General features: G+C 41.4%; 1 protein-coding gene across 2 annotated transcripts in view; it reads left to right on the forward strand.

Annotated features, from left to right (window-relative positions):
- Window positions 1-17,991, forward strand: part of LOC146796188 (unconventional myosin-Ig-like) — a 1,225,789-nt gene that overhangs the window by 311,947 nt on the left and 895,851 nt on the right. For both annotated transcript variants that reach the window (XM_085628614.1, XM_085628615.1), the window contains exon 12: window positions 15,164-15,234. In XM_085628614.1, the coding sequence (XP_085484740.1) occupies window positions 15,164-15,234 (71 nt within the window). The remainder of the gene's footprint in view (window positions 1-15,163; window positions 15,235-17,991) is intronic.

Genomic DNA, 17,991 nt, shown 5'->3' on the forward strand with positions numbered 1-17,991 from the left:
TGCTTGTTGCCTCAGAAAAGCTGAGAGCCACATTAGATCAAGGAAGTAATGTAGCTCTGATCTTGCTGGATCTCCTGATTGCATTAGATATGGTCAATCATATCATATTGATTGACTACCTATTCCCTAGGCATCAGGGGAAGTGCACTTGCTTTTTAATTCAAGAGAGAACAATTTGTGGCTATGGATGGCTTCTTCTCCATCTCTTTCTCTCTGCCATGTGGGGAACCTCAGGGCTCGTCTCTGAGCCCTACTCCTTTTAATTTGTATGTTGCTCCCTGACTTGCCTTATTAAAATGTTTTGGTTCACAGTGTTGATCTACGCAGATGATACCCAGATCGTAGTCTTGGTGTCCAGGAACCCAGAGGTTTCAGCAAGTATATTCCAGTGCTGCATGCTACAGATCAGCAACTGAAAGTCCAACAACTGTTTAAAATCAAATTCCTGGAAAACTGAAGTACTCTTGTTGGGCAACAGTTCTTCTTTCTGGTTTTCAGCCTTGTGGCCACAGGAATTAGGAACCGTATTAGCACTGGTCTCTAAAGTAAAAAATGTAGGGATTGTTTTCGATGACAAACTGTTATTTGAAAAGCAAGTCAATGCTGTTACCTCCTCTTCTTTCTTTGTACTAAATATTTTGAGGATGGTTGTTCCGTATATTCCTCGTTATATGCGGAAAATGGTTGTCATCAACCTTGTGCTGTCGAAACTCGGTTATGGTAATGCTTTATTCATTAACTTGCAGCAGAGACTTTTAAACAAATTTCAAGTCCTGCAGAATGCTGCAGTGTGCTTGTTACTTGGGATTCCCCAGCTTCACAGGCCTTAGTCCAGCTTCATTGGCTATCCATCCAAAAGCACATTGACTTTAAGGCGCTGTGTATTGCAGTTAAAGTTCCAGAAGATTTCAAACTGAAGTTTACCTGTTACAGTCCAGTTAGAATTCTGCAATCTTCTTCTGCCTACTTTGCGATCATCCCTAAATGTAAAAGAGTCTGCTAGAGTTGGCAAAAGTTTTGTTCATGGTAGCCTGGAACACTCTTCCATTACAGCTGAAGAAAATCACATGCCTTCTTTTGTTTAGGAAAACTTTGAAGACATGACTTTTTAATCAATAGCCCCTCCTATTCTGAAGATAGGGATTCGCTCTTAATAGGCTTCTTCTATATTGTTAGTTCTTGAGTTTTTCCATTTTTTTTCATGTTTGTCTTGCCTCCACTGCTTACAATGCCAAGACACCCCTGTGCAGAAGTGCGCTCTATAAAATACATTTTCATTTCATTAACTCAAAAAATACAACATATATTCCATAAAGTATAGAAAACTTCACACAAAACATTTAGGGGCATACTTATAATGCCCCTGTGGAAGTTTTAGGCCGACAGAGAGCAGCGTTACTTTTGTGACACTCCGGAGGTGCAGTGTGCCGGCCAATATTTACAAGGCCATGCAAAGCCAACATGCATGAATTTTTATGACCTTGGAAATATGGAGTAAGGTAATGCCTTATTCTGCGTGGAAGGGGCGTTCCATGGGTGTTGCTGTGGGTGTTCAGATTCAACACCCATGGTTTTGAGACTGCCCCAGATTTACAACAAAGCGTAAATCTGGAGCAGCACCAAACCTAACGCATTCCCTAAGCAGGTGTAATGAGGCGAAATGTTTACATTTCTCCTCGTCTTTTCCTCTTTCTACATGTGCTGCATTCTGGAGCACACTAGGAACAAGGAAAATGTCTTCTTTGATTGTTTTTGTGCAGGAAGGTGTTCCTACCTGCACAAACAATCATGCCAACAACACATACACTCTTGCACCATGGTGCAAGGGTGCCTGCGTTGGTTCTCAGCTGCAGTTTGTACACATGCAGAAAGGACAGAAATGCGCTGTATCTTGTATATACGCACATTCCTGCACTTTTCTTTTGACTTAGGGTAGGACAGCTAGAAGTCTTGTGGCCCTGCCCTCACGCCAAAATATTGTAAATATGCCCCTTAGTATTTAAATCTAACTCCACGTCTCTAAGCACAGAAACATACACACATTACACACTATATTCCAACATTCATAAACATTATTTCAAAATCTATAAATGAAAGATTTCATGTCTGATGCTGTAGTAAATCCAGGCATGCCATTCTCCCTCTCCAGATATTCCAAAACGTATACCACCCATGTATACCACCCCCTCTAAATAAAATCCCCAAATTCTTTAAGAAATCCAAAAATAAGGTTCCATATCAAATCCATTGATACCCGCCAAACCATTAAAAATCATTTGAATAAAATGCCCGAAATAGAAGAAAAATGTTATGTATAGATGGAAATCAAAACATTCCGATGCATTTTCTTCAAAACCCCATAGGAATATTAATAAATGCAATTTCAAAAGGAAAGATCTTTGGTACCTGTAACATAAAAACAAGAAATATTTCTACTCCTGCATGAAAAAATATTTTAAAGTGGAAATCTCTACAAATATTATATAACTACATCAGACATCATTACCAGCCCTAACATGCACATTAATTAGTAAACAAACCCATATACACCCTACACTAATAGACTAAACATACAATTACCTACTTCTAATATACGCTGACTGATATAGCTGCAAACAACACTTTACACTTAAAGTGACTTAAACTAAACCTATTCAATGTATTTGATTCAAATGCATGGTGCCATATTGAAAAGGAAAGAGCTCAGAAATGCATTGCAATGTAAAAATATTATTGAAACTAATTTGTATAACTGTTTACAAATATAATAAGATTGTTATAAGTCCAATAAACTGTATATAATTTCTTAATGTATGAAAAAAGTCATAAAAAGAATAATTAAAATATGGTTGTTAAACCATAAACAATATTGTCATGGAAATATTTACAGTTACTTGACATCCCTAAAAAAGAGAAACTATGTAATGTTTTTCTGTAAGTACTGTTATTAATTTTAACTGAAGAAATAACTTTTGTATAGCTATTTTTTGGTATTTTGCTCTTGCTATGAAATATGTTTTAATTATTTGTTTTACTATCAAACAGTATTTTTTATTTTAATCAATTAATGAAATACTATTTTAATATTACATAAAAATATGGGTTTTTCTTAAACCTTTTCACTAAACTGAGTCAGGTGAAGGGCAATATGCTACTGTTACTCCAATCCCACAACAATGGGAAAAGTACATTAATTAGGTGCAGATAAACTATTCTTACTCAAGTTCCACAAACATTGGGAAAAGTAGGTCAATGGGGGAAGGGAGCACTTATACTATTCTAACTACATTGTGTTTAATGCAAAACACAGGGTTTTAAGATTTACTATTCTAACTCCAATCCCAAAATATTGGGAGAAATATATATATTTGGGGGGGGGGGGGGGCAAATATAGTCTTTTACCTCCAATTTCTCCAACATTGAGGAAAATGCAAATCTTGGGGTGTGGTTAACTGTTCTAGCTCCAGTTCCACAAACTTAGGGGAAAGTGCAAATGTTGGTGTGTGTGATTTACTATTCACACTTAAAAGTCAATATGCCAAATGTACTAGCTTAAACAATTTCTTACAACCATTTGTTAAATTGTATAAATGATGTGGTACCATATGTACTATTGTAACTATAAACACACATGCATTTTAAATGTTCTGAAACACTTGGGAGTTTAAATAGACTATTCTTATAAACTAAAGCAGAACCACAAAACATATGTCACAATAATGTTTAATTCCAAAACCTATGAACCCCAATTTGCACTAACAATTTTATTCTAAAAGAATTTCAAAAATATGTTTGTAAATTAGATTATAACGTCAATCCCCCCAAAATGTATTCTCATAAGCATCAAACACAAACACATTAAGTACACGTCAAGCCCCAGCAAAGAAATGCAATTACTATAATATTGAAATACTCCTCACCCAATCCCCAATTTATTTTTATTTTTTTATTTAAAGTTTTGTATAGCGCGAACATGACCCAAGCGGGTATTAGAGCGCTTCACATGCGGCTTGAGGAAGACATAGATAGATAGCTGCCGAAGAAAATTAAGGCAATATACATCAGGAACAACAATGACATAATGGTCGTCGACACTGGGCCGTGACAGAAGCCAGGTAGCAATTAGGGCAATATACATCAGGAACAACAATGACATACTGGCGGGCGACACTGGGCCGTAACAGAAGCCAGGTGGTAGCTAAATCAGCTAAAACAAGCAAGACGACAAAAGGAGAGAAGCTTCTAGTTCAGCGCATTCTTCATCAGTAGAGCTTTCACTTCCGTTTTGAAGGCAAATGTTGAGGGAATCAGTTTTTTTTCTACAGGTAGGGAGTTCCAGATTGTCGGGGCAATTGCAGAGAAAGTATGTTTGTAGGTTTCAGTGAACTCCACTGAATCCCACAACTGGTCAAATATTTTATGACAAAATATTTTATTAAGCAAAGTACATAAACCGCAATAACTAAAAACATAACAAATAATTTCATTGTATAGAATTGAGCATCAAACAATTGCACACTTAAAAAACACATAACTTGAAAACAGTTATAATAATTTAAAAATCAAACACTATCAAGTCACCCTCCCACCCAAATAACCCACTACTGTGAAAAGCATAATATGATTATAAAAAAACTAACTAGCAGCAAAACACATATTTGGATAAAAAATGTAATAATAAACTTACAGATCATAATATTAATGCAAACTATATTTAATTATATTTTAGTACAACAGATTTTTAACATCTGTACTATTGACAAACAGAAAAACTATACATTTACTTTTGATATTTTGATATTATGTGTCACAATATTTTTGCCGTCACAATATTTTACCATAATATTCTGCCACAATGATATTTAGAACTTTTTCAGTGTTGAGTCTAGCTGGCAACTCCTCCTCATACTTTCACCAATGGCTTCCAAGCTGTGTTCCACCAGTGAGCAATAGGATTTCCTACCATAAGATATGTCTCCCACGGAACATGTAGTAGGAGGAAATCCCGCTGTGGCAATTGGTGATAATAACTATGCTCAAGTTTTTATCTAAATGACAAATTGCCAGGAGCTGGATGGTGGAAAAAGGCCCAAGTATCCAGAAGTGCCATAGGATACTGGTGAAAAAGGAGCATAGTGTGAGAGTGCCTGCTACTTAGGGAAGTGAAGAGGTCAAAAAGAGGAAGATCATGAGCGCACGGGACACAATTATATCGTTGATACAAGTAATAGACATGATCCAGGACTGCCCACCCCACTAAGTGAGCGATGCTGCATCCCCACAGCAGTGCTGAGTGGCACAACCTTTTGCCACAGATCCCCTGTAAGCAATTGGGTTATTGGTTGAGGTGGGTGGAAGCCCCAATCAGGTGACAACCACAATCCTTGTCAGAATGAACCATGAAAGTCACTAAATTAACCTATGCATCATTGGGCTTCGCCTGCTATGTACCACTAAACTCAATAAAATGTGTCATTAAAAAAAAAAAAAAATAACCTATGCTTAACCCTCTGGTAGCTTGGCACAGGAACAGTTAGGCTTACCTTATATGCAATGTGTAAAGTATTAATGGAGCACACAAACAGTAATAAAGTGAAAAAGCAACACAAGAAAAAAGTCAAACAATGTAGACTGATAGAGTAAATTTTAATAAAAAAATGATACCAGAACTGCAAAAAACCAATCATTAGAACCGAAGATATTGATGTTGAAAGTTTTTAGTAAAAATAGCTCCAAAAGCACAAAGTGCCAAATGTGGTTATCAGGTAGCGTCAGACTAAGACAAAACCATAATTTCATGCTGACTGTGATGAAGCACGAGCCAGATACATGGACCAGTTTAGTCAAGCTGAGAGTTGTACCTTATGTCCTTGATATCAGCCTTTGCATCAGCTCCTCCCAGGGGCTGCATGGTGCTGCGATGCAAAGTCCTGCATCGAGCTGCGTCACACTAAATTGGCTACAAACAGGAACTGTGATGACTACGATAAGAGGTACTGTCTCAATTTTGTTGCGCTGCGTCAGTCCAGATGAGGCTGCCAGTCAGGAGCTGGGATGTGAGGTCCTGAGTGAAGTTGCAGCACTTCTGATAAAGCCGCCGATCAGGAGCTGTGAGGGCTTCGATGCAAGGTCCTGCGTTGACAAGCATCGCACGATGGAACCCACAGTTAGGCAGGGAGGAGTTAACTCTGATGCCAGTCAGGGGTCTCTGACCTGGGGAGGCACTTCTTTGGGATCTGGAACTCACTCCAGCAGAGGCCAGCAGGGCTGAGGCTGGTCCAGTTGCAGCAGATCAGCTGGACAGTTGCAGGTGGGCCTCCGGAGTTTGTTATGTCCCTGTAGAATACACAGGAGGTCAGCCAACTGACCCTTAGAGTCACTCTGGGTTAGCATGGGATGATGGTAAGCAAGTCCAGTCGTTCTTCACAGACAGCAAAGCAGACCTCAATCAGCGTCCTTCATTTGTAGCTTTCACAGGTCCAGGAGAGTTCTGAGGAATGGCTTTGGTGGTCCAATAGTTATACATGGTGCCAGCCTTTATGTGGGGGGATGCCCTTTACTACCCCCACACCTGGTTTTGGAAAGTTCTCCTTCCACTGTCAAGGCTGCAAACTCTATGGGATGACAAAAGATTCATTTGTATGTGCTGGAGATGAACGCCCTTTGAAATGTAAGTGGACCTCAGTGTAGCCCCTCCCAGTCATCCTGCCAGGATGGCCCATCCTGTCCACACCCACGCCCATTTGTGTTACTGTTTGGAAGCAATACACAAACAGTAACAACAGTAGAGACATTCACAGTCATGTGACCCAGGACACTGGCAGAAGGCACAAATGGTTAGAACAAGAAAATGTGAACTTTCTAAAGTGGTATTTTCAGAATTGTGACCTAACACACAACATTACCATTAAAGAGGGGTTTGAGATACAATTTATTTGATTGAAAACAGTATATCTCTATCATCTCACAATCCAAAGTTTTCACTTATCAAACGTAATAAGACAACCCAGTGTTAGTCAATGGGAGAGATAGGCCTTACAACAGTGAAAAACTACTTTAGTAGTCTTTTACTGCCAGTACAAGTAAAACCTAAGCACACGTATTCTACTTTGTAAATACAATGCACCTTATTTACCCATGAGCCTTTAGGACCTACTTTAGGGGTGACTTATATGTATTAAGAAGGAAAGTTTAGATCTGGTAGATGGTTTATTTTGCCAGGCAGGTCGATATTGCAGTTTAGACCAGCACTATAGACTCTAATGGCATGCCTGGGACATATTTTAAAAGGCTACTTTAGTGTGTGACACAATAGGTGCTGCAGGCCCACTAGTAGCATTTCATTTACTAGCCCTGGGTACATGGAGTACCAATTACTAGTGACTTACAAGTAAATTAAATGTGCCACTTAGGTGTAGGCAAATGTTACATGCTTGAAGGAGACAGCATTGTGCCATCTTCTCCATATCCAGGATGGACTGGAGGGAGGTTTCCCGGGAGGCACTACCCAGTCCCCCTATGGTTGCCTACGCACTACAGTGTTCCACTTCAGTATGCTCCCTATTCCCCAAGTTCACCGTCACCCCTATTAGGATCCCCAACTACTCAGATACGCTCCCCATCGGACTGAGTGCTGTCACCACTCCCCTCTGCTCCGCTCATATCCCATTCAGGGTCTTCCCAGGCCCCAAGGACCTTCCTCCAGAGCTACGCCATAGGGCGACGCCTCAGTCCCCTCAATTCTTTTATTGCAGGACCCTACACACAGCCCCCGCCCTGTCGGTCATATCCCGTTTCCAGTCCTCGATCGTGGGCACACCAACGGATTTCCAGGCTATTGCTATCCTCCTCCTAGCCAGAACTAGGGCAAGATCTAGAAATCTATTTTCCACCTTCCGCCTAGGTGGTCGGAAAAAAAGCCCAAGCAGACAAACTTTGACCGTGGATTTGAGCACACATTCCACTGCTGTCCCTCCAACCATCAGTACTTCGTCCCAGAACCTGCATAGTATGATACAGCCCCAGGTCATATTTGGCAGACTTATGTATGATGACTGTGGTTTTTTGTCCAGCAGTGCTGGTTTTGTTAAAACAATAAAAACAATAAAAAAAACCATTTTTAAACTATGCATGAGCAAATTTGGTAAAATAGGCTCGACTATGCCCAAACATCACATGCGAAGATTCTAATAATGCTCATGTGTCAAGCTTTTAGGTTACCACACACACTTTGATTCATGAGTAGTTACAAGACTTCTGCTTTTTGTTCCAGAAAGGCAATATGTGCTCAACTTGACTCCATACTCCTGCCTCTCCAGCACTTGTTCCACCATTCGGAGAACCAGTTCAAGTATGTGGGTTTGGGCAGGCCTGCATGGAGAACATGCCCAGGCCACCAGTCCCCATCTAAGTACTGAACTGCGGCACTCAGACCAATTACAACGCTGCATTGCAGCGTTGTGATTGGTCAGGGGAGCCTGGGTGCTTCCCAATCACAATGCTGCATTGCAGCATTGTGATTAGTCAGGGGTGCCTGGATGTGCTTCCTGATTCCTGACCCTGTTCCTGGCCTGAGTCTGACGGAGGAGAGATGGAGCAGAGATGCAGGACGTGGCAATAAGGTAAGTGGTCCTCCATCCTGGCTCGCCACCCCTGATCTGTGCCGGCCGCCACTACATGCATGGTGCCCTGAGACGAGTCAGCTTAATCCTCAAACTGGAAGATTCAGCAATTCTCATGACAGTACCTCATTAGTCTCTGACTAAGGTGTGCGGTTTGCAAAGGCAATTTGTCGTTGAAAGACTGCTTCATCAAAAAATGGATATGCACAATTGAAGGCTCTCTCTTGGTGGTTCATGTTTTCACTAGGGCATAAGAAACCTATTCAGTCTTTTAGATGTCCATATTAAAAGGCAATTAAACCTTCTAAGCACTGTCTCCTAAGATCCGTGGTGCAGGAAATTTGGGCTACTTACAGCAGACAACCTGGCCACTCACTTTTTCACTGAGATACGGACTATTTACCAGAACATTCAGGCCTCGCTGGCCCCCAGCTGCTCTGTTCTCTTCCTGCCGCTGTTTCTCCGTATACCCATGAGTGTTCGTTCTTCATTGTGGCTACCCAAGACAATGTTCTCACGAGGCTGAACAGTCTTAGATGAAGGCCCCTAAAACAGTTGAGCAGTTTCGTTCTGAAATCCCTTGCATCCTTTTTTGGAGGTTGGATTTCTGAAATTATAACCATCAGTATATCATTGAGAAGGATGACCATCCTCTCTGGAAGGCGCGAAAAATCATGCCCCTGTTAAATAACACAGTTAAGATAGTTCTGTAGTAGGTAGCTGCCAAAGCACAGCTCTGCATATGGCCTTGGGACAAATATGAGTAAAAACTGTCACTGAACAACTTGCAGACTTCCTTGAGAAAGGCAAAACGCTCAGCTCCTGGCAACATGGTTTTCGGCCTGACAGAAACACAGAGACTGCCCTAGTTTTGGCCTCAGCTGAACTAAGCAACGCACTAGATAATGGTGCGCTTTACATGAGCATCAGTTACATTACACATACATTTTTATTAGGGCGAGCCTGGGCAGGGCATCCGCTGCTCTCCGATGCATGCTGTATTCAGGTATGGACTTGAAGCTCCGCCCATTTTCCACCCATCTTTTCAATTGGCTCCTGTTACTGTCAATTCCAAATGGTTGCTTTTAATTCATAAATAGGCTGAGCAGTCTCACCTTAGTACGGCCTTGTCTGCATTTGTAACCTCCCATGAGGACTGGACTTTTTACTTGTGTTGTTACAGGGTCTGTTTTATCTACAGTCTGTGAGCATTATTTTCTTTAATGATCCGCTCCTATTGCAGGCACAATGAGCTTTCCTGCAAGGGTACCCGCTTTAACTACGGGTGCCGCGCTACGGTTTCGGCACGGCGCCAGTGTATACATTTTGATTACCAATAGCGGCCAACCTGCACCTTTTCATATACGTTATTTTTTATTTCAATATCGCGCATGCGCCCCTTCTATCCTTTTTTCTGGCAGCGCAACACGCTTGCTCCTCATTGCCATTGCGTCGCGCAAAACTTTCATCATTAACAACAACACTGGCGCCACGCTTAATATTTTAGCAGGTGCCCACTTTTATAATTATATTTTTGTAACTGGGAAACTAAGTAAACAATGGCGGCTGCACGGCCACCCAACTCCTAATTAAATATAGCCGCTTATCCGTTTTAATATTAACAACACATGCGCCGCGCTTTAGGTTGCAGTATGGCACCTGCTTTTTCCATGCTGCTGACTACTCCTCATTGCTCCCGCCCCTACTATTTTCTTGCCCTCGTTGGGTGCACACTCTCCTCTATGCTGCTAAAAATACCCAACGCCTGCTGTCCATGCACTGTCCCTTTACCTCCCACCATGACGGCTACGGTTCACAAGACACCATGTAGACATAACAAGCATTTGCAGTGCAATAGGTCTTGCATTTCTGAGATGTTGAGCTATTGACATTGGAAATGTGCAAAGACCTTTGTCTCAGGCCTTAGAGTCTGCCCTCTGCAGACTTTAATATATTAAAAATCTGGCTGTTATAACTGACACTGCGTTTAAGGAATTCCAGTCAGTCTCTGAAGCCAGAAATAAATTATGCTGGCTTCCTGTAAAGGAAAGGGTGCACTTTAAAAATGTATGCCTCATGCACAAAATTTCATACCAAGCTGACAACGCAGGATTCCAGGAGAAATTCCTTAAATTCCAATCTCCCTGAACTCTTTGTTTCACCGCTAGGAACTTCTGGCATATTTATGAGAGCTATGTGTCATGCTTGCACCACTCACCGTGGTACATGCGTAATGCAAACTTCTAAGTCAAATTTATGAAGCAATGTAAAGCCACTTTGTGTGGCTTTTGATGACTTTAAAAAACTTGAGTAAGGCAACACAGTGCAAATCGCTGCCTTTTTTGACTCTCTGCGCAAGGGAGGCGTCCATGGGCATTGTGGAGGTTGTTCCCACACAACTCCCATGATTTTTGGCCCATCCCTGATTTACCAAACCTGGTAAACCTGGTAATGCATTAAAAAGATGCGCCTCCCCAGGAGAGGACTAACGAGCAGGAGTATCTTTATTTCTTCTCGTTTTTACCTCATTCTGTGTGTTGTGCAGCCTGCATTCTGCAGCACACATAGAAAGAGGAAAAAACCTCCCAGGATTGTTTGTGTGCAGAAAGGTGCCCCTTCCTGCACAAAAACAATCCTGTCTACAACCCAGGCACCCTTGCACCATAGTGCAAGTGTGCCTGTGTTGGCGCTAGGCTGCCAGCGTAGGGGGAAAGGACAGGATTGCACAGTATTCGATAAATATGGCACATTCCTACCCTTTTTCTGTGATGCAGAGCAGCGCAGCAAGGTGCGCCACAAATTTCATGAATATGGCCCTACGTTTCTAAGAATAAGCGATGCAGGTTCGGTTGTCAGGATCAACACTATCTTGCTTCCAAATTATGGAACGCCCTTACTTATCCGATTGGAGCTGGGTCAAGACTGATTTGTATATATATTTAGAAAAAATGGTAGTGGCAAAGAGAGACCTAGTCGGCACCTCCGTAAAAGTCTTCCCACAGTATTTCAAAAGTGTGCAATTATTTTGGCGTGCTCTATGTAAAACACTGTGCCATTTATCAGTGTTATCTTATATGAAGAAAAGTTCCCCCATATATAATATAGCTATATACAAATTACAAAGCACAACCACTTATATGTATTGTGACTGACCTTGTAGTCAGTATGATTTTAATAATCAGTACTTAATGGTAAGGAGCAGCTCGGGTACTCGAGGACGCCTTACTGAAGCGGGACGCTTTCAACATTACGAAGATGACGCGTTAAACATTACTTGACGTTTTACCTCTAGAAACACGACTATTAGCGCTGAATCTAGTATAATTCAAGCGCTACCGAATACAAGTTTATAGCACACCAGAACACGTTTACTGGAATGTATTTTTACTATTCACTCTGAAATCCAATTTTGACGCACCGTATACGAGAGGATTATTGGTGCCATTAGAGATTGTTGTATGTTTCTTCTTATGTGCTATAAAACTGAAGGTTCATATTTGTCTTGTGTACTGCAGATCCTCTGAAATATCGGGGGCTTTTGAAGAATATTTTCACCCACTGTTCTAGGAATACTTTGCGAGCCTTGAAAAAGTCATATCAAATGACGAAACACGTGTCGGCTGTCTGCTTCTTCGATACGTACTTCGAGTCAACTGAATTAAGACTCCTAAAGACTTTCTACTTTATGTTAAATTTCTACGAACATTTGTTCTATATTACTTATATTGTGCCAATTTGGGTTTATTAAAATCATACTGACTACAAGGTCAGTCACAATACATATTAGTGGTTGTGCTCTGTAATTTGTATATAACTGATTTGTATATAGGTGTGTCCTAAAACGGAGGTTTCATGGTGTGCAAAATAACGATGACATGCGATGCGACCCAGAGTAATTACCAGTTGCTAAGATTAATTCAAGCGTTTCATCCATCACTTTTTTGTATACTTTAATGAGTCACCCTAAGTGGAATAAGTATGCTCAGATGTGGTTCCCGTGCACACTGTGTCTCTGGAACTAAGCTCTACCTGACTGATGCGTCCACAACTAAGGCGAAACCAGTCCGAGGTTGATTGTGTTTCAGTTCAGGGCGGACCTAGCTTTGAAGTTCGGGCTGGACTGTTCTGTTTGGAGCAGGATCAAGACTGATTTGCCTATAGGTGTGTCCAAATTGAGGTGATGGTGTGCAAAATAACGATGGATTAGGATGCAGCCTAACTAATTACCAGTGGCTGGGATTTATTCAAACATTCCATCTATCACTTTTATGCATACTTTAATGTGTAGCCCTTAGTGGCATGAGTATGCCCAGAAATGGGTTCCGTACAGACTGTGTCACTGGAACCAAGCTGTACTCGGCTGATGAGTCCATAACTAAGGTGAAACTAGTCCTTGGTTGCTTTTGTTCCGGTTCAGGGAGGACCTGACTTGGCAGTTCGGACTGGACTGTTCTGGTTGGAGCAGGGTCAATACTAATTTGCATATAGCTGGGTCCAAACTGGGGTGACATGATGTGCAAAATAATGATAGATTGGGATGCACCCTCGACGAATTACCAGTGGCTGAGTTTATTTCAAGCATTCCATCCATCACTTTTTTGTAGTTTATTGTGTCACCCCAAGTTGGACAGGTATGCCCAGACGTGAGTCCTGTGCACACTGTGTCACTGGAACCAAACTGTACCAGGCTGGTGAGCCCATAACTAGGCCAGTCCTGGGTTGCTTTTGCACTGGTTCATGGAGGACCTGGCTTGGCAGTTCGGCCAGGACTGTTCCGATTGGCGCAGGATCAAGACTGGTTTGCATATAGCTGGGTCCAAACTGGGTGACATGGTGTGCAAAATAACGAGGGATTGGGATGCAGCCTGAGTAATTAGCAGTGGCTGACATTAATTCAAGCATTCCATCCATCACTTTTTTGTATATTTTATTGTGTTGCTCTAAGTGGGACAAGTATGCCCAGACATACACACTGTGTCACTGGAACCAAGCTGTACCTGGCTGATGAACCCATAACGAGAGAATAACCAGTACCGGGATGCTTGTGTTCCAGTTCAGGGAGAACATGGCTCGGCAATTTAGGCTGGACTGTTCCGATTGGAGCACGGTCAAGACTGATTTGCTATGGCTGGGTCCAAGCTGCGGTGACATGGTGGGAAAATAATGATGGATTGGGATGCGGCCCGAGTAATTAGCAGTGGCTGAGATTAATTCAAGCATTCCTTCAATCGCTTTTTATATACTATATTGTGTTGCCCTAAGTTGGCCAGATATGTCCAGACATGGGCCCAATGCACACTGTTTCACTGAAACCAAACTGTACCCAGCTGATGAGCCTATAACTAGGGAGAAAAAGGTCTTGGGTTGCTTGTGTTCCAGTTCAGGAAGGACCTGGCTTGGAAGTTCAGGCTGGCCTGTTCCGACTGGAGCAGGGTCAAGACTGATTTGCATATAGCTGGTTCCAAATTGAGATGACGTGGTGTGTAAAATAGTGATGGCTTGGGATACAGCCCCAAGTGGCTGAGAATACTTCAAGCACTCTATCCTTCACTTTTTTCAATACTTTATTAAGGCTTTCAATAGGCATATGCACTGCAGAATGTAAATACTTGCTGATCTTGACCAATGTATGCCTACTTTGCATTTGGTGTCTTGTTTTGTGCACAAAACGTTCTCCTGAGTATGTGCATGATTTGCTGCTTCTGTGTAGTAGTGTTCCTAAATTTAGTGGTAGACTCTGAAATATTGGAATGCTGGAATAGTTCATTAGTTCCTCCTCATAATTAAGGACTCATGGTTTTTAAGCCGATTCATATATAAAAAGATTGTGCTCTACAGTGTACTTTTTGGCCTCATTGTTTCTACAATGTTCTTAGGGGAAGAGGGAGCATCCTGCCCTGGTGAAGGAGGATGTCTTGGTGATGATTTCTTAGGCGCTCAAGCCACCTGTGTGTCACCTATTCCATGAAGTGTTTTTCCCACTAATAAAGTCATATCAAAAGAAGTATTTTGAGTTTGGACATTAGTTGGGTTTGGCACTAATACACCAAAGAAGGAACAAGTTCTTGCATAGGGGTATAGCGGCTGGAGCCCAGAGGCAACATGGGTAAATGCAGCATTACTTTTGTCTTTGTTGTGCATTTCATTCGACGAATGATTTTTGACACGGGGATTCGAGGGGTCTTTTGCCTTATATTTCCAAGCTTCCCCTAAATGTTTCTTTGGGCATTGAGCAGACCACCATGCAAAATCATCCCAGTTTAAAAGTCATTTTATTTTTTCAGAATAACGTCTTTCACTTTTTTCCATCTTTGAATGTTGTCAGAAAATAGCAAGAAAGGAGAAAGATGCTGGCTGCCTCGAGTTCTAGTGTAGTCTTCCAGCTGTTATTGGCTGTAGTGACATTCGACGAAATAAAATGACAGGATGACTCTCAGATTGTTTTTATTTTAGACCATTCAATGCTTCAAAACCAAGCTGGTGGAAATATCCACACAAATAATTACTAAGTCTCATGGCCTTATTTTCTTTCTGTTCCACAGCTTCGTGCCGTTGACAAGTCCATGGAGTTTAATCGTGATTTTCGAATTCTCCACTATGCTGGTGATGTCACGTGAGTCCTCTATATAATGCTCCCTGTGCCTTCGTAGGGATTGCCCCCATTTCACTCAAAGAGCCAATTTCCACATTCAGTTTAAGACTACCTGACATGCAATCTAATTGTGAAATGTGCAAAGGATACCAGGTGACTTCATGTGATCAATTACACCATGTTATGGGCTTTCATTTAACATCCCAATGTATTTTGGGTATTGTAGTCCTTGTTCACTTCAGTTGAACCAGTTCAATTAAAGCTTTTGATTACAATGAATTTGTAGACGGAAAAGCAAAACTGGGATGTTGTGTCGCCAAAGACATGGAGTCACCTGGAAGCCTTATTGTAAGTCTATATATAGGTTGTAGCTTATCGTATAAACTTGAAAACTCAGTCAGATCGCGTTTAAATACAAGTCTCATTTAGCATCATTTCTAGACGAGAATACAATTGAGAACACAGACCAAGAAGAGCACGTCACCCATCCATACACAAAATATTGAAGAGGTATTGCAATCCCCAAATGGTGCAAAGCATCCAAATCATTGCGAACCCCAGGTAAAATGTTTGAAAGCCACAAGGAAAAGCTGTCTACAGAGACAGTCTAGCAGAATGAACCTCCACCTCCTCCATTTTAAACTCCACAAAGCCACAACCTGCAGTATCTTTTACACAATTGTAGGCAGTGGCCAAAACCTCCCTTGACATCAGAGATTTGATTAAGGAGTGATATATTGACCTTCTGTTTCTCACTGCGATTTGATTGAATGAATCATCTCAGCCAGTGATTGGGACGCTCATTCCACCATGCATTTCCATCATTCTCCATGCTAGACTACAATCTGGAAATTGTAAAATGGGCAAAAGCTTTTGGCTCCTTACTGGACAAGGACCTCAACCCTCAATCCCAGATAAATGTACCTGCTAAGCTCACACAGTGTCACTTGAGAGTGCTGAGAGGTACCAAACACCTGATCCTCAGAAGATAACTTCAAACAAATGACCCAGTTTGTTGTTCTGATTGGAATATGGCAACTTCATTCTCTGTGCTACTAATAAAATCCACCTGGCCTCTCACAAGTGAATAATTCATGCCACTGTGAGACATCTCTCAAGTGAGATGATCCAATCACATAACTCCTCTTATGATCACTGCCAATAGAAGCTAGGAGCCAGATCAGACTAGCTTGTATAACTCACCCAGCTCTCTGTAAAGGAGCTCCAAAATAGCTGGCCTGCAAATTGATCATCTCTGGTGGTCAGCAAACTCTCACAGGTTCAGGGACTTCCATATTAGAAAACCAAGCTCTCAAGAAGGCAAAACCTGTGAAATAGTCTCATGGATGGCACTCAAGATACTGTTCCAATGCCACTTCCCCATATAATAAAATTCAAGACCCATCAATCCAGAATGAATACATAAATAAACAAATAAAAAGATGAATGTTAGCGGTGAAACGTAACCCAAATGTAGTAAAAATGCCACCTACAACCTACAGTGCAGCGTTTTACCCTCTAAGCAGCTGAATCTGAGCAGTGGGCTTCACATCTATGCTATAAGACTGTATTTCATAACAAAAAATAAGCTTTTTTTAAAAAAATTAGTTTGGTATGAACAGAGTTACTTAGTGCACAGATCTATTAAGTTTCACAGGTCCATACGTAAGTTGCCTAAGATTTTGCTTTGCATTCTGGGACTTGTAGTTCTGATTTAATAATGAGGTAAACAAGACTGCAAAGCACATAATGTGAAGTATGAACTGTGACTGGATGAGTTACTCATGCACTGACTTGGCAAACTTGAGAGGCCCTGAAATACAAAAGGAGTTTTGCTAAAAAGCCAAGAGTGGCTGAATATGTCACACATGACATGGAGCCACTTGGAAACTATAGCTTCAAGTGACCATGGATGCTGAAAACGTCCACACCCGTTCCTCTTCTGAACCAAAATATTCTTAAGCAGTGTTAAGGCACCTTTGGGAAGGACGTGGGGGTATTCTGATCAGTCCCTCATCCTTGGCAGAGGACATCTCGTTAAGGTTCTTACGTCACCTGTGAAACAGGCGGTGTGAATTCTAATCTTGTCTTCCTCACGGTTGATTGAAATGTGTCACCCTGGGCCAATCAGTTCACCTCATTGTGTTTCCATCTTGCCAAAAGTGGAAGTTCCTAGACACAGGCTAAATACCAGCATTATGTGTCACAATAAAATCAGAACATTCTCATCTTGTACTTTCTGAGGAAGGGAACCATTTAATATTTGTTGAAGCTACCACTGTTATTGTGTGTTAGCCTTGTATAGGTATTATCTCTGCAAGATCGTAGGTCTATTTTTTCATTTTTTAGAAAAATATTACACTTATTCACTTTTGTGATCAATGCACCATTCATAGTGCGGTCAGCACTCTTACCTTTCTTCTAGTCGAAATTAGTAATTCAATATACTTATTGAAACTTGAACCTACATCTCCCCCCTTACCTCTCCCCTCCTTCCTCCCCCCTCTTCCTCCCTCCCTCTGTTCAAAATTATTTCTAGTAGTAAGTTCAAAGTTGTCTAGGGGCAGCAAATTATGAGAATGCCATTAGCACAAGTCTTGGTGGGGACTTGTAGTATCAATTTTCCACTCTAAAAATGGACTTACCAGTTCCAGCAGCATTTTAAGAACATGTGTTTAGCTCTAGCAGTAACTACTGGCTTATAAAAAGTAGGAGGCCAGAAAAAGAGTGTTTGAAACTTCAGTTGTTTAAAAGACTGATAGGTAACACTCTCAGAAT

This window comes from Triturus cristatus, chromosome 10 (genome assembly GCF_964204655.1).
Source record: "Triturus cristatus chromosome 10, aTriCri1.1, whole genome shotgun sequence".
Classification (NCBI taxonomy): Eukaryota; Metazoa; Chordata; class Amphibia; order Caudata; family Salamandridae; genus Triturus; species Triturus cristatus.